At 38.4% G+C, this 26216-nt stretch overlaps 1 protein-coding gene across 1 annotated transcript in view; it reads right to left on the bottom strand.

Moving 5' to 3' along the window:
* Positions 1–3826: 3826 nt before the first annotated feature.
* The window catches only part of LOC128896214 (synaptotagmin-10-like), a 48939-nt gene continuing 26549 nt past the window's right edge, over positions 3827–26216 (bottom strand). The window contains exons 2-10 of the mRNA XM_054159425.1: positions 10727–10989; positions 9539–9685; positions 9209–9340; positions 5923–6077; positions 5655–5823; positions 5309–5429; positions 4596–4767; positions 4316–4516; positions 3827–4009 (exon numbers count right to left, since the gene is read on the bottom strand). Coding sequence (XP_054015400.1) covers positions 4006–4009; positions 4316–4516; positions 4596–4767; positions 5309–5429; positions 5655–5823; positions 5923–6077; positions 9209–9340; positions 9539–9685; positions 10727–10989 — 1364 coding nt within the window. The 3' untranslated portion in view covers positions 3827–4005. The remainder of the gene's footprint in view (positions 4010–4315; positions 4517–4595; positions 4768–5308; positions 5430–5654; positions 5824–5922; positions 6078–9208; positions 9341–9538; positions 9686–10726; positions 10990–26216) is intronic.

Raw genomic sequence — 26216 nt, 5'->3', positions numbered from 1 at the left:
TGTATGAAAAATACAGCGATTTGTATCTCTTTTTGTTGGTGCGAAGCGATGGGCATCGCTGGAGCAACAGACGAGACGAGAAGTCAGCCACGAGCCAAATTGACTGGACACGGTTTTGGTACCAGGACGTTACAAATATATACATCGAGGATTAAACTATGAAAAGCATACATGTGCGCCAAGTTTATGCTATGCTACGCTACGTCTACTACCATCTTGGCACATTTGTTTTGTTTCACTACTTATAATATCACCTATTCTTAGGTATCCAAATATTTGTATTTGTTCACTTGCGATTGTATCATAATATATTTGTCGATATAGGTTGGGTATACTTTCAGTTAGCAATGGGCGTTCGATATATTCGGTTTCAAATTTTGTTTATAGATGTCTTGAAAAGTTTTGATAGGCTCGATATGTGTTGAGAGGAAATCATATCTTATACTTTCATGTTTGAAATGAAGTATTATATTACCTGTATTCTAGAACAGAATGCACATAGTTTGCACGCGAGAAGGACGCGTTTGAACCAAATGCAATCCGCGCTAACAATACATAACTACATTTATTCAACTTTATTATTAAAATGTTGAATGGAATTTTATATGTAGGTCCTGTCTGCTTCTAACTAGTCAAAGACTCGCTTAAACAAAAATGTTATTCCTCATTTTTATTTTTATTTTACATGAAGAATCACTCCCCAGCTGTATTACGAATTTTGGCCCTCTCTAACTGTCAATTATCGATTCTTCTATATTCTTCATCCTGCATCCACTGTCCAGAGACGCCCATGCACATCCAATTCTGTACATTCTGTGTGTCGCGTTATAAATTGAAGTCTCTGATCGTTAAGCAAATCGAACAACTATCAGTTTCGTGGTCGACTATAATATCGATAGAGCAATTACGCTATTTCATTCTATCAGCCTGTACTTCAATCGCACACCAAGTGTTCTCGAATTTGAAACGAGTGCGTTCGCTACACGTGCTCCGAATCGATCCTTCTCTATCAGAGGTGGGACAAATTTTATTCGAGTAATAGATAACGAATATAATCAACATATGGCAATTTATTCACGACGTCCACTTGATCAAATAGTTAAATTTTGATTTGTTCAAATATTTCATTCTATAGTTCAAATTCGTATTTTATTTCATTCACACGTTATTCAAAATGTTTATTTAAACAAGAGTTTTGGCCATCTCTGTTGTTTGCTTTACGATGATTCGCACAGTACACACGCATTACTACCGAGTACACGATCGAGTGTCGAGCATCCATCATACATCTACGTTCTTCTCGGATCACGTTTCGCAGGCGTGTACAAATATTATTCTCCTGTGAGATGAAAAGCTCTGCACTGTACTATGTATGAAGGGAACGGGTAGTACCACGATAAATATAGAAGAAAGTTTCTTTAATTTTGTTATGGGTGTGCCTCTCTCTGATTTAGAAGGTAGTTACATTTTTGACACCCATGGTAGATTAGATTATTAAGTCAAAATGAATATTAGTTGGTCACCTTTTACCAATTTGTATGATATGTTTTTTTTGTGCTAACGTAAAGCTATGTAAATTTATAAAGTTTATAGTACCATAACAAATTTATAGAATATTTATGAAGTTATATATAAAAATTGTACGAATTTCTAAAGAATTATGATTAAAAATATTTACATATTTCCTTGATTCTATGTTTGAGTGTTTAAATATCTGAATATGTTATATAGAGAATAATGGCAGGATATACATATATTCGTAATAATAACATTTGTCTTCAAAAAAACATTTCAGAGAAGGGAAAGGTCCCTCACAGTGTTTAACTTCAGAGCCTGATAAGTTAGGTGAGGACATTTTAAATATCTGTGGGATAAGGCGGCGCTAGTGTCGCGGCCTACATAAGTTCCAGAGCTACTCTGCTCAGAAGAGAATGATAGCATTCACGCTTGCTTTTGCACCTGTCCGGGAATCTTATCACAAACGGTGCCCTTCGACGAGCTTTATACCTAAACATGTTTATATCACTGTAAATAAGTACATTTGCGCAGAAAAGTGACTGGGGAGCGTGAATTAGTAAACATCTATTTTTTGTTTTGATTATTTCTTTTTTTTCCTTTTGGTTATTTTGTTTGGTTTCGCGCAATACACAACGATACAGCGTTACTGTTAGGAATATTGCTATTTAAAGTCTAAGGAGAGGTTTATCTGGTAATATGGCTTATTGTCGTTAGAACGTTCTCTTCACGGTTTCATGCGTAAGTTGATCGACAGAAAGAGGTATTCCGGAAGCACGTAAGGGGAATTTGATCGTTGCAGGTCGAAGACTCGCGAGAACCAATGTCGGAAGCGATTAGTATACGTATATTGTTTCACCTGTATATAAATAGTAGGCAACTGTATGTATAGACGTATACTTGACAGTTTTTTGCGTGTCTAATATTTTTGAACACCACTGTATGTCTTGCATACAGTAGAACCTCGATAGCTGCACGTGTATTTCGATGCTTGCACGGGATGACAAGTGAGAGGGATGGTTACCTAGCAACAAATGACGTTAAGTACGATCCATACAGAATAGAGTTATATATTTTAAGTAGGGTCTCTAATTCTAATACAATGACTACCTCGACACTTACATGCATCTCAGCAGTAATGAGACAAATTTCATTTGAATAATACACCTTATTGTACAATAAATAATGGTTCAAAGGTATTTTTCGTTCGTTATCCGGCAATCTTCTAATACAAATTTGTCCGGATATCTACAGCTCGGTACTTTCACAAATACTTGTCAACGCCATTCTCGCGCAACTATCGAGGTTCTATTTTATACTCGAACGTATACATTGTTGTCGTGTTTCCGTTACTTAGTATATTGACGAATGGGTTTTCGTAATGTATCTGCTTTTTCAGCAATTTTGAACCTTATGTTCGAGACATCCAAATAATATATCTGAAATCTACAGTTACAATCTCCGAATAAAGCTCTGTTCTCGAGGTAAAACGAGCGAACAGATGAAAATAATGACTTTCATCGCGTTTTAACGACTCTGAAACAATTTGAACTGGAACCATTGCACGTTCGATCGGTCTTTTCGCGACAATCCTTTTGTCCGCTGTGCAACAATCGCGTCGGATTGCTGTGTTGGCTATAGCGAGGACCCCATTCCAAACGCTAGTCCGTTGGACAATTATCTTTTTCAATATCGTCCGTGAAAACTTCATGCGTCGTTCGACAATCGTCGCCCGGTGTTATGCTCGCTTCGTTCGATCGGACAGCAAGTGGGGCATCATCTTTTGCAATTTTACACACCGAAAGCTATCGAGGGTCAAACAGTCGGCGCTTTTATATACGGGCCTTGTACAAAATTGATTCATTCACAACCATTCATCGAGTCAAATATATATGTATATATATATTTCTCTCTCGCTGATAAAATATGACGAGTATAGTCGGCAAACGGTCCGTATTTATCTGTATGCACGAAGTCAGGTCCAGCCTGGATTCGTTTATGTTCAAAAAATAAACCTATTCTATCTTTTTTCTCATTCTCTCTCTCACTCTCGCTCATTCTCTCTCACTTTAACTTTCTCTCCTCTTTTTTTCTTGTTTCTTTATTATTATTTTTATCGTTTGTGTTATTTTTTTGGTTGCTTTTCCTTTGTTTTTGATTTCAAACATTCGATCGTCAGGATTACTTTTGAGCAGCCTCACCTTACCTTCGATTCTCTATTTTATACTATGCTTCTCAAACATTCTACTATGTTCTACTACTTGGTTTACTATTCCACGCTCGCCGTATGATTATATTTCCAAAGCACAGAGTTTTGTTGTTTGTTTGTTTGTTTGTTTGTTTGTGTTTCTTCGGAGCCATTTGAGATAGAAATTGTACTTAAGTCAGTCAAGCGGTGTGCATTAAATGACGACAGAAGGAAACAACGCCCAAGCCGACGTCTGACAAAAACTGCGACTTCCCGCGAAACTTAATTCGGCCGTGTTGTCTTCATCTGGAAATTTCAAAAGTCGGACATGTACTGGTTCATGTCCATTCATTTAAGGGCCAAGGATTCCCATGGCCACCTTCCACTCCATTTTATGTAATCAGTTTAAAAAAAAAAACAAATATTTGTTGCTTCATATTCTGCACCATTTTATTGTGAAAGGAAATTCTTCAATTTTTGAACACTATAAAGGCTAACAAATCTGAATGGTCAAAGATTTTCTTAAATACGATGCTTGAAACCACATGAAACTAATTTATTTCTCAACGAAATAATTGCAAAGGGTTAGAGGGTAATGCTCCTAATACTCACCTTTTATTCAAGCAACTCAGACTCATTGGAAGCGGCTCCGAATTCACAGATGGAACGTGACCAGCGACCGTTTCCAACAGGGTGTACCATTGCGCCACGGGATTTTTTTTATTATTCAGCATCTGCAACCAATGGTCACGACCGACGCCGATGAAACTGGAGCCAATGGCCGTGCAGCCCATTAATTCGTTCGATCCAATCCTTAACAGAAAATTAGACGATTGTCGTTCGTGACTCGTCGATCTACCTATAATTCTTTCAATAATCCCTTCTCGCTCACCTGTCGTAATCGATTACTTTTACTATGAGACTGACGTCCTTGATGTTGTCCTCTGGCACGTGGAACACCAGACCTTCGTTATACACTGGGAACAACGTATTCTTTTTCACGGCTGTCTTCTTCTTTTTGATCCTTTTACCTTGGCAGAGCAGGTCCACCTTCACGTACGGGTCTGGAAAACAATTTATTTTATTTAAACGTGGTTTATTAATTATTCACGTATTTACGATTACACAACTAATTATATACAGCTTGAAACAAATGTGTGTACGTATGAAGTGATTTGAAGTTCTTCAGAAGCTTTGTGTTACTCTTATTTAATGAAACTTATTTTCCAAAAAGATGATATCACGATTACTATACATATTTAAAAAACTTCGTCAGTATACAATACGCAGAACCGATTGTGCTCGCTTTTATTATCATCCATGTATCTACTTTGAGGTGGAAGTAAGCATTTTTTCACAAATGCTCCTGCTTGTTAATTTTTAAGGTGTTCGTACAAAGCGAGACGCGTATTAGTATGCAAATTTGATTATTACTATGCGAATAGTAATAAAGCAATAAGAGAAGGCAGTGACTCAATACCTAAACAAACAACACTGTCATTACGTTGTAAGAGAATCAACGTTGCGCAACGCGTCGCAGATCCTTCCGCGAAAGCGTTCTGGTGCAAGACAAAAGAATACCGAGAACAATTGAGATAAATTTACCAGATGATCCTGTTATATCCATGGCTTTCAAATTTCTAGCCTTAATTATGGTCACTGTTAGCCGACCAACTGTTGGTAGGTAGCAGAGTGACAGCATCAGCTCTCCTAGGTCCATTTTTTCCTGAAAGACAATTAACGCCATGGTTCAGTTTATTTTCATTCACTTGTTGAAATCAATTATTTATAGCCACACCAATTAGAAAGAATACAGAATTTATTTACTAATTGACGTTACGACCCATAATGAAAGGCTGCTTCGGGATAAATATTTAAAGTTCAATCAAGGCTTTTCAAAAAGGGGCACTAAAGTATTCCTTCATTTTAAATATTTAATAATTTAAGTTACCTGCATAGGGCACATGATGTTCATCGTGTAGGGGATTTCTTGCTCAAGGTCGGTGCACTCTAGTAATCCCTTGACCACAACCTGACCGATCAGATCGTGTCGAGAGAATCGATCGAAATCGTAAACGGAGAATTGAAGATAGCGTTCCCTCAGTTCCTCGTAGGACACGCTGTTGACAGATGTTAATTTCATCGGCATTTGTCAGGAAATGAATCCAATGATTGCTCGCTGTTAAACTTCTAGATTCGAGTGAATGAGCTGCACTTACCTGAAGATGAATGTCTCGTTGAATACGGGGTTCAAATTCTTCCTGTGCACTTTCGTATGATACTTCTTCTTACTATCAGGTAACAGGTATATCTTTATGTAAGGATCGCTGCTGCCTGTCACGTCTTTGACTGGTAGTTCTCGAGCTTCCAAGACCTAAACGGGACGTTACGTTTCATTCAAAGGTTGCCCTGTCCATCGAATCCAAATAGTAGGATAGGAATAAGTTCATTCGCGATAAATTAAATTGATTGTTCGTTATTTTTCTTAAGAATTTTAAAATACAGAGTCTGTCCCAAAAATAAGTAGAATGACTTTCCCGTCGACGAAAATTGGGGGATTCAAACAATTTGTGGTGAGGAAGTCTTTTTCAAAAGACTCGTGGTCTAATATACTAAATACTTAAACACAGAAACTGATAATTAAAATAATTCAAAAACTACACATTACGGTTTCAGGCGCGAAAAAATAAGTGAGAATTTCTTCTGTTCTCTGGATTAAAATTTAATCTAATCATCGCCGTGCTTAATCTCGCGCTTGTGCAGCATATTTAATTCCAGCTATTTAATTCCGAATATTAGCATAATTGCGCGGTCAGAGATGAAAGATCCAGTTCTCCGCGGGTAGCTAATCGTCCGCGTTCCTTCATCTCCGTCCTCGCGTAGATTTATGAATGAACCGCGACGCGTACACGCGTTTCGCGCGTTTATATTTCTATGTCAGAAAACGTGGGTGCCCTATTTAGAACAAATTCAATCTCCTCCGATCTCGTTCGTACGCAAGAACGGCAACGTTACCCAATCGACGTCGAGTCGTAATCAAACGGATACTGGGGACGCGAGTGTCCGTCGCACGAGCGCTGCTCGTACTTCATTATCGTTATCCAATAACTCGCGCTAAATATGGTGGCCACGTAATTAGCCAGTAGAGTGCAATCGTGAACTGAATTTGCCCACGCGCGCCAAGTGTTGCGAAAACATTTCTACCGACGCACAGTGCTTCGATTATGCTTGTGCCAGAACCGATGCATGAATTTTGATCTTTTTTCTCTTGTAAAATAAGAACCTAATAATAATAAATATGATTGTTTTCGTTATCAGAATTGTCATCTAAAAAGCCATGCCGAGTGCAACCGTATTTCCTGCAATTTGGAAAGCGAGAAAGCATCTTAACGAGGACGAAATTAATTTAGTCGACTCGCTTAAGATGTTCTCTCTCAAATCTCTTCACCCGTAAGATGGAGAGGCGAATTGGAGAATTTTATGTACAGAGTAAATTATTTTAATTTATAAATGAATTTATCATGGAAGGTGCGTTGGATTATGGGAAAATTCTGAAGACATAGGCTACGAAGAATATCCAGGACGATATTAGCATTTCGCAGAGGAAGACCGGGTAGGTGGAAGCGTCAAGCGTCCACAATCACTTAAGTTGATTTAAATTGAACCTGTAGCTCCTTTAACGCGCGACAATTTATAATTAATTCGCGTAGGAAATTTATAAATTGTTGGCGCAGAAAGTTTATAAATAGCGTTAATGTAACAATGTTAGAATATATATAAGGCAACAGTGTAAAGTTCAATATACTTCGAACCCTTTGCCCTACAAATGAGGTATGTTTTGCTTTTAACTTTTGTAACATATAAAGTTATGAATCGCGTTATGGTTAAATTTGACTTGTCCCATTTCTTTTTGCACTTTATAAAACTATACTATTTAAAATTTATTCAACAAATGAACGTATATATTATTGTTTTTCAGTGTCATAGTTGATCTAAGAATGCTCGAAGTTTTAAGTAGATTATGCTGTCACTGATCACTAAATAACTTTAGATCTAATAGAAAAATTAAAATGAAATGAAAAAAAATGTTGGATTTCTGCGAAAAATACCGTTAGATTATAATTTGAAAGTTTGATTTTGTCTGATGCGAGACCTTCAGGTCAACAGTGACCGAAATAGCTAAATTTTGATCCAAGTTTTATGACTGGGTCATACCTGAACGTCGAAAGAGCACGATCGACGGGAAATTCCCAAAAAAGGGGATTGCAGTGAAACAACAATATGACTCTGGGCTTTTTCAGTTCTCGTAGAAATCCGACAGTGCACAGATCGAACGACTCGGGTAGACCGAGCTCGCACTATTTTTTTGTAAAACGCCTGTATTTCAGTCTCGTTTTGTTTCTTAAATATATTACACCAAGGAAGACTTAAAACCTGCGTGTTTTATTTAGCTAAATATTCAACAAAAAGAAAAACGTTTTTAACAGATCGTAACCTTCCGTAATATTCTCTTTATGCCTCGAGCAAGTGTCTTAAATCTCAAAAGGACGCTGAAGTACGAGAATGATTCGCGTGATAGCATATGTGAAATTAATTTCACCTCCTTCGATTAGGCCACCTTGGATGCCTTTTATGCGTTCTCACCAACGGGAGAATTTTTCGCCAATCGGCGATGACGGCAGCCTTGGGACGCGTAATGGGGTTTAATCAATGCGGTCGCACGCGATCGAATATATCATAAACCGAGACCGATATAATTCCGTCGAAACTGGAACGCGAATGTCGGTCATCGTTTGCGCGGGAAGCATTCATCTCGCTGCCTCTGTATGTCCCATGTTGATTTCGCAGTTACGTGCGCCGCTTAAAGAAAACGCCCACGGTACAGCATCTGCTCGATCATGGTATTCGTTCTGTTGCGGAATTTAAGATGCCTCGAATAGCGCGTGATATCATACGTGATACTCGTCACTCGATTAAGACGTTTAATGTGCATTCCGTCTTGGATTACACATTCGAGACGGTTTCAGTGAAGTGGGAGATGGGTGAGAACGATGATAGGAGAACGACGATTGCTAATTGTTTCATTGTGGGCGAGGGAATCTCCATGGTATAGCAAAGATAACGAAGGGAGAAGTAGATATTATATTAACAGATTGTTAATCGGCAATTTTACATAGAAACGACTTCATGTTATCGGTTATTATTTCGTAATTGAATGTGAAAACAACCTAAATAAACTCCAATAAACTTTATTTATATTTTACCAACATAGTGAATTGAAATGAAATATTATACATACTGAAATATTGTAATAGTATATTCTAAAAGACGTAACAGAAATATTCGAATGTTTTAATAAAATTCGAATACAGAAAAATGTATCGTGTAGCCCCCTCTATCTTTGCTTTGCCTATTTTACAGCTGTGTCGTGCAACATTTGTAACATTAACTCTGCCAGTATTCACGCAACAAATGTAAATCCATTAGGTAAATCGTAAAACTCACTTTAACGACTAGCCCCTCGATCTCTTTGTCATAGCGAAGAGCGAAATGCAGCCTTCCCGCGTACTCCATTTCTATGGTGCTGGAGCTCTCGGTGCTCTCCTGCCTCACCAGCTCCTTCTTGTAAAGTTCTGGCTGCAAACCGTGGACGCGAATCGTTAGAAAACTTCGTGGAAACTGAATTTGCTACTCTGTTTCGTTCGCCAGTACTTCCGCGGGGGGTTTGGGAAAGAAAAATTCTGCTTCGGCTTAATTGCTCGACGCGGAAGTTAGCCTGAGAAAATTGCGGCTAAGGAAACGAGCGAACGAGCGTGGCTGTGTATCGCGGCGCACCTTAATTAACCCGAGGCTCGAGTCGCTGTGATTCTCCAGGCTGCAGATGCTGAACTTGATGTTCGGCAGGTCGAGCCGATGGGAGAGCTGCCTTTGAAAGCTCTGGTGTCTCATCGGCACGATGGGTAAAGTTGTCTGGCGCAGCACCTGGAAAAAGAAAATCATCCTTTCACGGGTCTGTCGTGTCTTAATATTTCAAGACCTTTCCGGAAGTACGCCACAAAAAACCTTCATTAACCAACTTTAACCGCGGAAGTTCCTCAAGCGATCCTCTCGCTGTATGAAATCTTTATTCGCGTGTCTTTTATTAGATGATACCGTCTCGGAGAAGGGAGTGTACGAACCAGCCTGAGTAATACGTTCTACGTTGTATTTTAACATTATCGGTGGATTGTGGTCAAATTTACGCAATATACAATGAAGTTAACATACTTTTGTTGGAACTTAAAATGTATACATGCTCATTCATAAATATATGTGAACACTTACTACCTTCAATGTGTAATTAATATACACTGTAAATTATTACTATACACATATTGTTGCTAAATTCTATATTGGATGTGTATTTAACAACATTTAATAATATTAAATATTTTGAGTGCCATATTCAATTTTATAGTGGAACTCTGGTTCATAGAAAAGTTCAGAAAGAATGTTAAATGTACTAAAAACATTAATAGCATAAATATTACAAAATAAATGAGATACTGTTACTTCGGATAAAATGAAGAAAGTAATAGTATCCAAGTTTGATCAAAGAAATGTTAATATTATTTAGTTATCCCTGGAATTTGTTATCATTACTAATGTGATATTAAATAAAAAACTATTAGTAAAATGTATTCGCTAATACAACATAAACATATCGAAACATAAATGATATAATCGATATTAATAGATTTGCAACTTTTATTAGATATTTATTTCTATTAAGATAGTGTTCACATACTTCCGAGCGGGCGCACATTTTGTATAATCGTCCATTCAAAGTAAATATTTAAGAAAGGCATTGAATTCTTATTTTTCAAGAAGAATTCCAGCTCATTTCATCTTAAATGCGTATATCAATCACATTTAATGTTGACAGTTTCTACAGCGAAGCTATCACTCCAACGTCTTTTATTCTCTCCAAGAATAGAAAATCGCAATATTAAGATATTTTCAAGTGCCTCTCATCGTCGATACCTTTTTGTTGTCCTTTTGCTCCTGAACGTACTCGTGAGTGATTGGCTCCGATTGAAGATCCGGCAAGGAATGGCTGATACGTATAGCGTTCTGCTGCGATAAGTCGCTCTCGTTGTCTTCCTCCTTCATGTGCCGCCTCACCCTCATTAACCATCGCCAGGTAAACGAACATTGGAAACTCACGGCAGCCAGCAAGAATAAAGCCATCAACACTATTCCCGTTCCTACTAACACCTGATATGGGAATGTTTCCGTCCATTCTTCTGCGAACAAATTTACACCACGTTAGCCACGCGAATGTTCTCAATAAGCAAAAAAGAATCCGCCTACGCAGATTCATGTTCGCCTTGAAAGTGAAATTTCAAACTAATTTAGTGTCTAATTGTTCAAACCCTTCCTAATTTTTTTACTAGCTTGATAGTTCAATGAATAATAATTCATTGACAGTGTAGGTAAAAGGCCGTCAATATTTAGTCCTTTCAGACCTGAATTATTCTTTTTTCGTACTAATGTAATTTAATTTTTAGGGTTAACTTGGACTAAAATTAATATAAAAAAAATTAAAAAAAGTCCTAATAGTGTAGTATAATGTAGTATATAGACATTCGACCTAAACGATAGCGTCGGTAATTTTTAAATTTTATGTCCTCAATTGTAAACGCCAGGTCTGAAAAGTTTAACAGTTTCAAATGTGTTCAAATTGCAAGGACCGTATTTACTGTACACGCCTTTTAAACGATACGTTGTGACTCATTTGCACTGTGGCGCAACAGCTTCTATCGTTCAACAGGTAAAAATTTCGACTTTTTACGACTGGATTGAGCAACGAAGAAGACGTACGCGGAGAGTAACGTTTAATAATTAACGAGCAATGCAGTATTGTGCACGCATCCTACGAAGGAAGAGAAAGCCAAAGGGATATGCGACTCATTGTCAGCCGCTTCGTTTGAATAGGCGAACAGCGACGCCTCGTTCGCGTGGCGTCGCGTTTCCTCTTACCGTCTCCATTCACACTGTTCGCTGTCGTGTCACTCGAATACGTTTAACACGGTTTACAAGGGAGCCTCCTTGATCATATCGTTACTATTTACTTGCTTACGAATAGCAGGACGTGCTAGAGAACAACGACTGAAACGGAGGAAGTAGAAGTGGAAGTCACTGGTCAGACACGGTGGAACTGATGGAATTGAGGAGTTGCAGGATGAATTTCCAAAATTTATAGAGCGAAAAGATTGAAATTAAATACTTTTATAAATATATATAAAATACATTTGAAAACTCTGTTCTTCGTTATGATCCAAGCGAATTAATTTCAACCCCATTGCAAAAATGGCACACCTCCAAGTTTGCCATTTGCAAGATATCGGTAAGAGAAGAAAGGTGTATGAGAATTCATAGCTCTTGATAACGACATTATACCTTTGCCCCAGTTCAATACTTTATCGTATCATTTATCATTCTGATACCATGTCCTTTTTAATCATTCAAAACATTCAATGTCCTGTAGAAAATTGTGATTTTTTAGCATATGTTATCGTAGTTCTAACTCATTTGTTCTCTCTCCATGAATAAAGTATTACACTACTGTTCAAAACATACTACAGCAAGTATTAGGTTGGTGCAACAGGAATTGCGGGTTTCAGTTTGTAAAACTTTACCGTTTAAAATTTTCAGAAATTTTTAAATAAATATTGGCACTGTATATATCATTCTGAAGCTTAGAATCTGCTCTTTATTTCGATAACAAATATGATATGATTGTTGTTGTTATAAGCTATACTTTGAACATTTCAGCAATCATAAAAACGAAGCAGTTACAAGGAATATTTTTGTACATATTTAAAAGAAGTCGAAAAGCGAAGGAAATGGTTCGCAATATCAACGAAGTTTTTGATCAGAATACCGTTAACGAACATACGTAATGATAATGAGAGCCTTGATGATGAAGTAATCGACCTTCTGATGCTGACGGAGACCAATTGAAGGCCTCAATTGAAGCTGACCCAAGCAAAACTACACGAAAAGTTGCCGAAGAACTCAACGTCGACCATTCAACCATTGTTCGCCATTTGAAGAAAATTGGAAGGTGAAGAAGCTTGGCGAATGGTGCTACCGCACCAATTGTCCTCAATGACAACGCCAGACCGCACGTCTTCAGGATGACGCGCCAGAAGATGCATGAGTTGGGCTACGAAATTCTCGACCATCCACCATACTCGCCAAACCTCTCCCCTACCGACTACCATTTCAAGCATCTCAACGACTCCCTGTGCAAAAAATGCATCAAAAACCACAATGATGTAAAAAATGCCTTCAACGAATTCGTTCCCTCAAGGACTCCAGAATTCTACGCGGCCGGGATAAAAAAACTTGCTCCTTGTTTGAAAAAATGTGTTGATTCTAATGGTTCTTATTTTGATTCATAAAGTCTATTATAAAAAAAGTTATGATCATTTAAAGCTAAATATTAAAAACCGCAATTCCTTCTACACCAGCCTAAAAATTAAAGGGTTAATGGAAGCAGGAATTCCTTTCAGATGGCAGATTCGCGTAATAGTACAACGAACCGTGGTGAACAATGCGAGGACGCTTCATTAGTTATTCGCGTATCTGTTTGCAACGAACAATTATCACCTACGTAGTTCCCCTGCGCGATGACGCCCCCTCGCGTTCCGATTTCAATTCCTGTCCGCGGGGAATTTGTATTCTCTCCTTCATTTCAGTAATTACGTTGTTCCGGTGTGATTCATCGACGTTTGAAGGATTTATGCGTCGCGGTGGACCACACATCGATCCATTAAAATTCTATTCCTCCCGAGACTGGAACGTTATTAGTTAAACTACGGCATTTGACTAAATGAATTCACAGCCATAAAATACAGGTTGCATCGGACCCGGTCTAAGTTATTATTTTTATAATAAAAAGTGATATTAGATATGTTTTTTACATTATATTAAATTTTCATTCCTCTTTTCTAATAAATCCTAACTCAGAAGGCAATAAAAATATTCGTTGACCAATTGTTATCAATCTAAACTTGTAGCGCGAACTACGAGATCTCTCGCAGTTGGCAGTGAATGGGTTAAAGCTTAGCAAGTGGTCATCCGTTATTTGTTAAATTAAATCTGGAATTAGATAATTTAATTTAGTTATTTAATTTTGTTTACCATCTCCTCGGCTCAATTGCGTCATTTTCTCCTCTGCTGTCGATAAACACTGTTCTCGATTATTTCCCAACTGTCAACATTTGAAACAACAGTCACGATCTCATCGACGATTATCGATCTCCGGCGTAAACAATTCCTCCACCTTAATCTGTTTAACGTATTCGGTGTGCTTGTTCCAACGATAGGTACCATTTTCTGAGAAACGTACGTGCCGCCATTATGAGTCTATTAGCGTTCTACGCTTTCGCGATCGATTCCGCAAGAGATCCTCGATTGCCTCCGCCTCGTGTTTCGACAATTCGAGAACCCTCCCAGAATATTATTGCGGCCAAAAAATGAGTCGACCGATCAAATTGTTCGACCAGGAACAGATCTTCGATCCGAGGTCACGAATGAGGACCTAGGTCTGATAGTGTTTGGCTCTTTACCAAGGTCTGATATCGTTTGGCCAACTTGTTATGTGTGATCATTTTCCGTCACGTATCGAACTCAATATTCCGTAGAGTAAGGCGAGGAAGAATCAGCCGAGGTTTGCAAGATCCTGAGTCTGACCTAACATTAGAAACCTCTGGAAGTGCTTCCCTCGAATTTCCATTAAATTTTAAATGTAACACGTTTTTTTTTTGCGCACGAGGACCATGTATCCCTCTTTGATAAGAAGCAATGGAAGTATTTTCCTAATTTGCACTAATGCGAACAACGATTCATTTCTTTAAACGTCACAGGTAAATCGTTTTAAATTGTTTTCTCGTGTATTCCATATTTGTTGTTTGGATAAAATTGAATTCATCTCTGGGGGAAAGTAAGATCCAGTAATTGCGTGACGGAGGTGATAACGAGTGTAAAGGTTCAGGCATTAACTCAATTTACGGTTTGCTTCTTCGTCGCAGCACGAGTTTCTGTGTACATGGTTAAGTGATTGATGGGACACAGAGGAATGATGCTTTCCACCGCCATTACCTGACTCTTAATATTCGTTAGCGAACGACCACCACGGTAACAACTACATTTTTCAGTGATCTCGTAAAACTCCGCGCAATTGTTTTAAACCTCTGACACGTGAAATGTTTGAATACGAATTACTAAAGTGACAGAAATAATAAGCTTCTATGTTTGATCTTCGATATCCAATGAATTGATCGTAAAAAAAAAAAGAATTCGCGAATGAAGTACAACGAGTCAGTTTATTTTACATACGCAAAGACTCAATCTTCGCAGAAACCGAACATTTCTCCGCACGAACGCCGACAAAAGGAATTTCGGATCTCACGGAACAAAGCTTCTATTCGGGGATTCCGGAATTCCCCGTTGTCAACCCGTGCAATTATCGATTCACCACGCTTTTCAATCTTCCGCATGGTTTCCCAGCCAGCCTTGACCCCCGGATCCCGTTGCGTGGGTTGCGAGGCCGCTGAGGGTTGTTCGTGCGTACCATGGCGTATACCTTTTTTACGACGATAATAAGTTTGGTTCGAGGTCTGTCTTCTACTAATCCTGGTTAGGCTCTTGGTAGAGTTGTATTGAACACCAGCGGTAACAAGTAACCCAAGAGAAAACATCCTTAGGTTTGCTGACGACGTTGAACGGGGCTTCAAAGTACCAAGTGCCTTGGTTGGGGAAAGGATAACCCAATGATCCTAGGACCTAAGAGCTTCTAAAGCTCCAAGGCCTCGATCTCTGAACTCACATTCATTGTTTTTGGTTAACGAAAAGGGTGGAGCCACTCTAAGCCGATGAGCATGTTCGTCGGTGAATCGATAAATTTTCGTTACAGGTGCCGCAGAACCTGGGCGCAAGCCATAAGCTACTCGATTTCATGGTCATGGTCCTATGTGACGTAATGACCGCCCCCGTGACCAAATATCCATTACCCTGACCTTACCTTTTCAGAGAACCATACAATTTCGAAATGGATACCTCGTCTGTCACGTCTCATCTACATTTCCCGCGACGATTTAGTCGCCATTTCCAGCTATTCCATTCCGTTTGTATTAAAACGTAAAATCTGTCCAACGATGACAGAATTTCTATCTTAGAAAAAAGAATGAAGAAACCTGAGTTTGAAAAATCGAGGAAGAATAGATCGGAAATTAATGTTCACCTCGGAAATTAACTTCATAGAATACGAGCTATTCTGTCTCGATTGCAATGCCATTTATGGTGGTCATACAAGATGGAAGTTGTCGGATGCGTCTGACGGAGCAGACCTTAGGAAGGCTGACTAAATGATTAAATTTGGCTTGTCCCATTATTTTTTTAAACTCTATAAAACTATTCTATTTAAAATTTATTCAACGAAAGACCTAAGAGTGCTCGAAGCTTTAAGTAGATTATGCTGTTCCTGATCAGACACGGCGCTTTGAATGAGTAGGATGAAAATAAATAACTCCAGATTGCAATGCCATTTATGCTGGCTAGAAAAGGTGGAAGCTGTCGAATGCATGTGAAGGAGCAGACCTTAGGAAGGCTAACTAAATTGTCTCGCCCGATATGACTCGCAATTCCATCCAAGTTTGCTCTTGCTTTCTCCTCACACAATACTCACGAAACAAGGGTCATTAACGTTATTCCTCGGCCACGTATTTGTGAATCGTGTCACGTCGAATATGGAACATTGGTACACGTGTCTCTGTTTGTTAATGTCACGTGAGAATAACATCACGTGCCGAAGCGGCGCGCTACCTCAATCGCACGTGTCTCTGTGAACCCGCGGAGTAAGAAGCTCTTGTTGCAATGTACTCGCAACAAACGATTTCTAATTAATATTTTAACTAAAAACAGAAGCATTATTACAATATTCTATACTACTAGCTGCATCCCGCAATTTCACTCGCGTGGAATACTATTTATTTTGTCGTTCGTGTTCGACTGACTGTTCAACAACGTGTTCTTTCGTGAATCAGTAGGTGACTGTCTTTTGTTTTCCGTAACTCAGATGTTTCAACCGATATTTCTGATTGTGAGTATCGCGATGCCACAACTTTACTTACAAATATTAAGATTTTGAACTGAAAACGTGATTTTATCAAAATGAAACGTAGCCTATATTACTCAGGGATAGTGTAGCTTTTTATTACTGACAAAATTGTTCAAATCGTTTCAGTAGTTTCGCAAATTACCCTCTACATACAAACAAACTTATTCTTTATAAATTAGTATAGATATAGATAAAGGATCTACATAGTTACATCAACACTCCGAAGTCGTACGAATAACCGAGTCGATTCAACTTCAGACGTTCAAGAGCTCGTTTTTATAAAAGGTGACATCAACGATGAAGAAAACTTCGACAAGGTACTCAGACTTGCGAAACGGCGCGCAAAACGTCGTCCAAAGCGACCTGGACCAGACTCAGAAACGGAACAAGGATCCCTCGTTGCAAGAACCTGTCGCACCTACTCTGAAGCCCTGGCGTGTGTTTATCAATCACGTTGACAGTTATCACGGGAGGAAATTGGCAGACGTAAGTCTCCTATTACTGCCAGAAGGTGTCGTCCCGTTTTTCATCGACGTTCTATAGGCAGAGAACACTTAACGCGTGCCTATTACTGCGCGCAAGAAGTTACGATGCAATGTCTAGGTTCTGGCGCGCCTCGACAGCCGCGTTAGCAAGGGGAGAAGAAACGTGAGAAAATATGTAACGCGTGGTATCGATTTCGAATTAGTTCCAGTACATCCTCTTTAATTTCCTACAGGCAGAATCTTTTTTTAACGACGGTGCAACGTGGTTTCCTTAGGTAAACGTTTACAACACATTATTTATTTATTTGAACCGGGTAATGGCTTTCATGAAGGTACCGAGGGGAAAAGGATCGAGGACGCGATCGAGATTGGTTACGTGGAAAGTAAATGAAAAAGTAATCGAGATAGTCGCGAAGTACGTGAATCTTTAACTGGGATTGTTCATTTATTTAAATAGGAAGTGCCTTTTTTATACGCAATGACGATGTGAATGAAATTGATCACGGAAGTGAAGGAAGAAGAAAAATAAAAGTTAGGGAGGTATGTGAATTTTTCACTGGGATCATTTATTTATTTGGAAGGGTATCCTCTCTTATATGGTCAATAATAGAGGAAATGTAAGGGTTGAAAGCATTGAGCTTCTTTTATACCGCGTCGAAGGGTTGGAATCGTTCTATTGTTAAAGATGGTTCTACGAGACCTCTAACCTTTTAATTCTCTCCGAAAGACAGTCGTCTGTACATGTAAATGAGGACAAAGAAAAGTTAATGATGACCTCAAAGCGGTTTCCTGATTATGCAACTCCTACAAGCTTTTCTGCAGTCTTCACAAAGACGTTACACAAGAATACCTTCTTGGAGAAAAACAACCGATAAATCAGACTTCCTTCTCCGCTCTGTGTAGGCTTATTGTACGTCAATTGCTATCGAGGGCGGAACGACAGGTATATTTTCCAGAGAAGTTGCTATTTTCCTGTCGTACCCAAGCCTTTGTTCTCCTCATGCTATCAAGAATTGTAGATATTATTCAAGACGGTAGACGTCAACTTAACTGACGTCGTTATTGCAGGAAGTTATAATTAAATTATAAATCAATTAAGCGTCGGTAGAATTTGTCGTGGCTTTGATTGCTTGTTGCTCGTTATAGCGGAAGAACTTGTGCGGTTTCGCGACGGGAATGCAGCAATCAAGTAAACGCAATATCCAGGATGCTGTGACGTTATTGGAACGAATAACATATCTCCTAATTACCAGCGAAGCGATATATTGCGTCTCGTACTAGAATCACAAATCGGGATACCCACAGAGTTAACCAGTTGGAGATATTACTTTAACATTAATATTTAGAACTTACTTCTGGCACGATTAATCAGCAACCAGGGATTATTCATGAAATCGAAAGATTATTATTACCCAGTCGTAGAAAAGTTTCCGAACAACAAATGAATGTTTGTGCTAGACAACGAGTCTCATTTAAAAGAAAATATTCACGCGAATAATGAACTGCCAGCAGTTTTAGGAGCTTGAAAATTTGCACTTTTATGTGTTATTTATGACGTTGGACTGTAACGGTGAAGAAAGAAATATAAAATCGACTGTGCTTGTATTTACAAAGCTTTAAAAAGCAATTACGTTGCTTCATTTTGAAAAAGTGTTGCATGGAATGAACATAAGGAAAGTAAATTTATTTATTATTTTACACGTTCGTATATCTTTGCAAAGGAAACGGTAAATAAAAATAAAATAGAAATTGAAGATAAAGGGGTTTCTCAATGCTTTTAGTTTGGCAGAAAGCCCTCGAGGTTCCTTAGTGAAATTATACTCTTGCGATTGCAACTCGTATCTCTGGCCAACCACATAATTTCACAACGATGTAATTAAATTTCAGCGTTGGCTTCGTCTCCTAGAAAACATTCTACTAGTTGGGAATTTCATTATCCGCGATACAAAGTCACGGTAAGTAGTCAATGGAATATTATTCTCAACCGTGGTGCAACGTTTCGTTCGCCTAATTCATCACCAGCAGCATTAGGTCCCGTCCAGGACAATCTCCCACTGAAATCGAAAAGAAAAATGTTGTTGCGGCCCTCCAATTTAATTCTCCTTGCCGTGACTAAAACACGGTAATTAACAATTAGAATGTCACTTGGGTAGCACTACGTCAATTAGACGTTCAACAGTGAATCGCGAGACTCCTTTGACCAGTAGAATTTAATAATAGCGCAAATTCGATCGAAAAACATCCCTGTGTGTGTAATGCAGCGTGTGTTGACTGGAAATTACGTTTTCCGCTGCTTTGTACGAGCAGCACGACTGTAGATCGCCCTTCGGACACCAATTCAAGAATAGAACACGGTTAGGAGATCGGAGAGCGATTTTAGATCTTCGAGTACTTGATTTAAAGAAGAATAGGGTTAATTTGAGCCCTTCACTGCACACATCAATTAACTCCACCAGTCATATAAATACTCTAACATCACTGACGATTATTTTTTGACTATTCTTTCTTATTAATTGTATATGTATATACCGTTAGATGAGAGCAACATCTGTATTTTTGCATTCTACGACATTTATTTGAATTTATATCGTAAAGGGAATTTTAAAAAACAATGGACATTATTTCATCGCATTTCTCAACTTTGTGTTCTATGGAGTTAATCGATTTGTGCAATGAACGGCTCATTTATTACTTAGTCGTTCATGGAACAGCACCACGCGATAGCATTATTTTCAAACAGGACTTTCATTAATTTTCTATACAAAATCAGTCTTCAGTCTTCGTATTTCCGATAAATATCTACTACAGACTACGTCTTTTTTAATTCTAGCCTCGTCTTCACTAATCCGCAAAGAGAAAGTATCAACACTCAAGTGGGTTCTTGTTTAAAGCATAGCAATTAAAATTCCAGCTGTTATCCGGCCGAGAGTACGTTAATCCACAAAGTGTCGACGAGGACGAGGAGGAGGAAGAGGAGTATGACGAGGAAGATGAAAGGCCCGGCGACGAGGAGAGCCAAGTCGTGGATGAAAAGTTTCGCAAAACACCCGTCGGAGACGGGACTTTGAAGAAGTACGAGGTGATTGGTACGATTTCAGACCCTGAGGTAAATAATACTTGCGGCTTTTAGTCTGATTAACGCCTAGCTACTTTCTGCCAATCCACCGCCATCTCCTTCAAAGTATTACGTTGCACCGTAAACTTATTTTTCTATGTGTTAAAGAGGAGCCAATTTGAGCAAGTCTTATTTATTTCTCTCGTGAACAAAATTTCAAAAGCAGTTTTTTTGTGAAAAATATAATCTATATCTTTGGTTTAAGAGTTTTGCAAGCATTTGGCCACAGGATTCCCTTAAATAATCTTTATCATCGATCGATTACGCACGATAAAAGCAACCATGCTTTCAATAAATTAAATTAAATATAATAGCAATCTTGAATAAATAAATTTTCAGTGCACGAATGTCCCTTTTCGAGATGATACCCTTTAAAATTATGTTGAAACCGTTGCTCCAAAAGGAGATCCCTCCCATTTTCTGCTTTTTCCGCGTCCTTAGGAATTCAATGCCACCCTTCGCAAAGCGCTGCGTGGGCCACACGCAAACACATTATCTTTTTTACCTTATCATCGACGCGCCCATTGTAACCCTTAAAAGGACAGGCGACGGGGGACCTTTGATACTTCAATTCGCCTTTATTACTTCGAATTCCATTTGGCCCTTTTCAGCACTCGGCTCCGGAGGACGTGACTATGATTATAAAGGACGCCGGAGATCGCTACGCTCTATTGGTCGAGTTGATGAAGTGTGGGATCGTGATATACGATATCACGCATGGAAAGGACCAGGTCGACGAGGCTCGTTGGGCGTTGAAAGGTAGGAATCGGAACATGTGATTCGAACTGTGAATTAATTGCGTCGAGCTTGCACCGCTGGCCTTTCGATACCATTCGGAACGATGCAATTGTTCCCTGGAAAATTTTATTTCGAACACGATTTCAAATTAACTGAAGTTGAGAATAATTCAAAAAAATTCGAAAGTGATTTAGCTGTGTTATACTACGCGACTCTAATAACGTGCGTTGTTAATGTGTCGCATAATTAAAACTTTTAACCGCCTTTTCGACTTTGGTCATTATTCGCTTCGCAACGAGAAGCACAAAACCGTAGCTTGTCGGTGGAAAAAGTTTTTTCCTCTGTGACAAATAAATGGTCCTCAGGGAGAAACGCGAAGACGCGTTTGAAATATGAAAGAGCATCATGGTGGGAAACCGTGGACTCTAATTTTTATAAAAACAAAGAGAAATTAGGAGCGGTATCTCCGAGTCTTCAAGGACGCTGTGTTATGGAACGAAAACATCCAGCGTGTAGCAATTGTTCCTTTAACCGTGCTTCGTCCTTGAATTGAATGAATTCTCAGCAGAGATAAGAGTTTTTATCGAGTACTAAGAACGCGCAACGTAACGCGGGGATATCATCTTGAAACGAGTCATCATTCTTACATGTTAGAACCCCCATCATAAGAGTCTAACATATCTCAACGTCCAACCATCCGAACACTGAGTTATTACGGATTTACTATATAGAGTGCATTAGAACACCCTTTTTCATACCGAAATACTTGTTCATGATGGTATAAATTGAGTACAGGAAGAATTTAGTATAAATAGTAATGATAACAGTTACAAAGGGGAAAAGGTAGCCATAGTTTCGCAGTATCTCAAGTTTTGTCTCACTTTAAGCTTTCTGTAGATACACAGGTCACTTCGTGTAGCCTGGAAAGAAGGTAAACAGCACGTACGTTTACCCAAACTCTTGTTACTATTTTTCACCTTCCATTCCCTTAAAAGGTTGAGCCACCTCGACGACGACAAACCAGACAACATCTTTACCATTTTCTTTTACGACGACGGTGGAAATGTATGTTATATTATGAATTAAATGTATGATTGTTTTCAAGATGAATTTTTTTCCTGCGACTGTCAACAGTGTTCGAAAACCTACGCTCGAGTAATGTTATTATTTGAGCCGTTCGTTGCACAAATCGATTAACTCCATAAAACAAAAAGTTGAGAAATGCGACGAAATAATGTATATTGTTTTCTAAAATTCCATTTATAATATAAATTCAAATAAATACAGATGTAGCTTTCATCTGACAATATATAAAATTAATACAATGTTGACCGGTCACAAGTTAACTCGTGTTTGCACTTGCATTATATATTTCAATTTATGAAACTCAGGGACGATCTAGAATATTGCAAAAGCTTTGCTCATCGTGTTATGCATGTACAATATTTCGTTTCAATTCATTATGTTGGTAAAATATGAATAAAGTTTATTGGAGTTTATTCAGATTGTTTAAATTTCACATTCGATTACGAAATAATAGCCGGTGACACGAAGTCGTTTCTGTGTAAAATTGCCGGTAAACTATGCGTTAATAAGAAAGAATAGCCAAAAAAATAATCGTAAGTAATGTTACGATTTTTATGTGACTGGTGGAGTTAATCGATTTGTACAGTGAACGGTTCATTTATGAATATACATTTACGGAACTTGTTCAATTTCAATAATAAAGCGTATACAGCAGTACACCCCATAAGTTCGTTGAAAAATCACCACGTTTCCCCTTTCTTTTCAGCCATCGTTGGAGAGTTGGAGGAGATGGAGCAGAAAGCACCGAAGGCTTTCAAGCGGAACGAAGACGTGCGATATTTCGTGTTGATATCAACCCTAATGACCTGGGCGCAAACCAAGCCATTGAATCCGGAGGAGCCAGACCTACCCTTCACGGAGGAGGACTTCCGGAAACGGAAGCCACACCCTAACTTCAAGGAACACATTCAATGCGAAAAGGAGGTGACGGTGGTGAGGAAAAAGCTCAATCTGAGGAACAAGCTGAAAACGCTGGTGATTTGCTCCGGGATCACCTATGGCGACGAGCAACAAGACCCTCTGCATTACCTGTTCAAAATGGCATGGCGGAACGCACCTTTCCTGCCCATCCTTGGTCGTGGCGACAACCTGATGCCTCTGTTGCATGTTCGCGATTTGCTAGCGTGAGTGTGTACACAGATATTCTAAAATTTAAGCGAAATTTAAAGAATTAATTTAAAGCATCGTGTTAGGGGGAGCCTGGAACCTTCACTATATTGAAAATAGTGAAAAATAATGAAAGTTCTCGTTAAGATTTATCATAGAGATAAGTGAACCGTTCACTGCACAAATCGATTTACTCCACTTTTTGAAAAATCTTAAGTGTCAAAACACTTGGTATAGTCATAGTTTTTTATATTTATAATAACTTTCCTAAATAATAAAGATGAACACCATTAAACGACTAATAAATAACTAATAAATAAATAACTAATAAATGACTAATAAATAATTTATTTCAGGGGCCACGTCGATCGTATTTTTCAATTTTTTGTTTTATGGAGTTAATCGATTTGTGCATGAACAGCTCAAACATCTCGGATATCTCTGATAGATATCTCGGTAATTGTGATCATATTAATTCAAAAGTCACGTGATTTCCAAAAAAGCTTTCAATCGTATACAACGAAAGGAGTACTTTTCGCCAAGCAAAAATCTCAGGGTAAGTGCACCATTTGCTGTACAAGTAAAGAAACACTTAAATGAAAGTCTTCATCCTGAGAAAGCAAGACGGGTTCTAGGAGAAAATTAGTTATAAGGGCGAGTGGGCCGGAAAAAAATACATTAACGATAAAAATAAGAAATCGTGAATAGAGTTTGCACAAAATTACTTAAGCAAAGATTTTTCTTTCTGAAACGTCTTTAACTACTTAAATCAGAGTAAATTTATTCCCTTTGTAGTACGAGGTATATAAAATTCAAAGTCCTCGACTATAGTCATGACACGAAAGTAGATTCGTAACGAACACCGGAAAAAATTTGATTTGAATAATGAACGACGAATAAAACGAATACAACGTAGATTTATTTGTGACATTTATTCGATTGAAGAGTTAAATCCTTGTTTGATTACTGTGAAATATTTCATTTTATAATTGACATTTTTATTTGTATTTAGAGTGAATTTATTTGACACTCGAAATTATTAATTGAATAAGAATGTTGCACCTTTCTGGCTCGATTAAATCGCAACACATTGAACTGGAATTCGAATGAAATGTTGACCATTCCTGGTGCGTGAAACCTGCCTCGAGCGGTGAGGCAGGTAATGGGTTAATGGTCCGTTGCCTAATTCGTGTTAACCGTTAAACTGAATCCAACTGCAATGTTTGCCACGATCTAACGTCATTCGCCAGCAGGCCAAACGCGCAATGATCACGTTCGCGTGGCGCGTTAATCACTGAGCTAGTTTACACTGAGCGTTTGAAACATGTGTCAAGCACTTGATTTTCAGTATGTTGTTGTGATATGCCTGGAAAATATATAGTAATTCATTACAGGAATTTGGTATGGAGACTGTCATGTATAGAACATATGATGATCTTTGTTTTGCTATATATCTCAGCTCTGTCTTATATTTCGATTATTAAAACCAAGAAAATGTGACATGTTCTAAACAAACGTTAGAGCGAGAGTGTTTCGTTGCAATGTCGTCAGCTTTTTATAAACTTGATACGCTTGGCGTGGACGCAGTCATTGAATAACGCGACTCCGTGGCTGCACACGTTTAACGATGGTGAACGGTTCAAAATTTGAACGTTTAACGATTGTTGCTCGCATCGGTACGCAGAGTGGTGCTCGACGTGCTGCAAAATTGGCCCCCGTTACGGTACATCGTCGGCACGGAACAAGAATTGACCACGCAGAGCGCCATTGTCAAGGTATTACGTGGATGGTGAACAGAGATCGTGTCACGGCTCTTCATCGAACTCTATAACGCTCTATTTGCGTATTTAGTGGCCATCTTACCGTTTATTATCTACATCTTAATCTCCTCCATCCTTCCTTCCTTCCTTCATTTTGGTAAAGAAAATTTGTTTGGATGATATTTATTCAATAACAAATCATTTGAACCTATCATTTGAATTTTCACAGTGACAACTGTGACATTAAAGTTGTGACTCTATGTCATATGAATTCAGACCTTCGTAAACTTTCCTCTCAATCCCTTGCGATATCCCCTTTTGATCATTGTTGGGTTCGTACGCGTCTGTTTTCCCTCGTGCCTTACATTACGCGATGTGGTCGAAATCCCTGTCTTCGTTTGTCGCGTCGTGCTCGTAAATATCAGCTCACCCCTCTATGGAGAATCTTGCTGGTTAAATATGAAACTAGCGTGGGTCTTCCACGTTTTCCGCCCAATTTACGACACCCTGTCAACACGTTCCCCACCTTATCTTTACTCTATGAACCGTATCGAGCTTGTAAATCAAATCGTCCGAATCTCGCCCTATTCGCTATCAATTCTATAGGGTCAATCTCTTGAAACGTATCATTGCAATACTCATTCTGTTCTTTTTTAAAACTTTATTTAAAGTTACATTAACTACGAGGTTATTAGTGACCACGTTTTTGATTACAATTTAATTAAAATTTATTTATCATATTATATTTCATTACTATCTTGATTAATTTGAAAAATTCGTTTCTGCTGTAAAGTATTGTCTGTGTCATCAGTGTGATCTTTTTATCACATTTTATATTAGTAATATTTCTATTTTGTATATCATATATTTATATTTCAATACTTATTCCATACAATTCCTTTTAAAAATCGAATCGAAAATCTTATTAACTTGAACAAGAAGAGTGTTACCCATATTCGGGTAACGGGGTCCCCACGGAAGTATAACCGTCACCCACTTATGGGTGACGCGACAACGAACGTGTTAATAGAACTACATATTTTTATCCCTCTCG

This window comes from Hylaeus anthracinus, unplaced genomic scaffold (assembly GCF_026225885.1).
Source record: "Hylaeus anthracinus isolate JK02 unplaced genomic scaffold, UHH_iyHylAnth1.0_haploid 0, whole genome shotgun sequence".
NCBI classification, from domain to species: Eukaryota; Metazoa; Arthropoda; class Insecta; order Hymenoptera; family Colletidae; genus Hylaeus; species Hylaeus anthracinus.
Note: the sequence above shows the minus strand (reverse complement) of the source record. Positions and strands in the feature narration are given on the sequence as shown.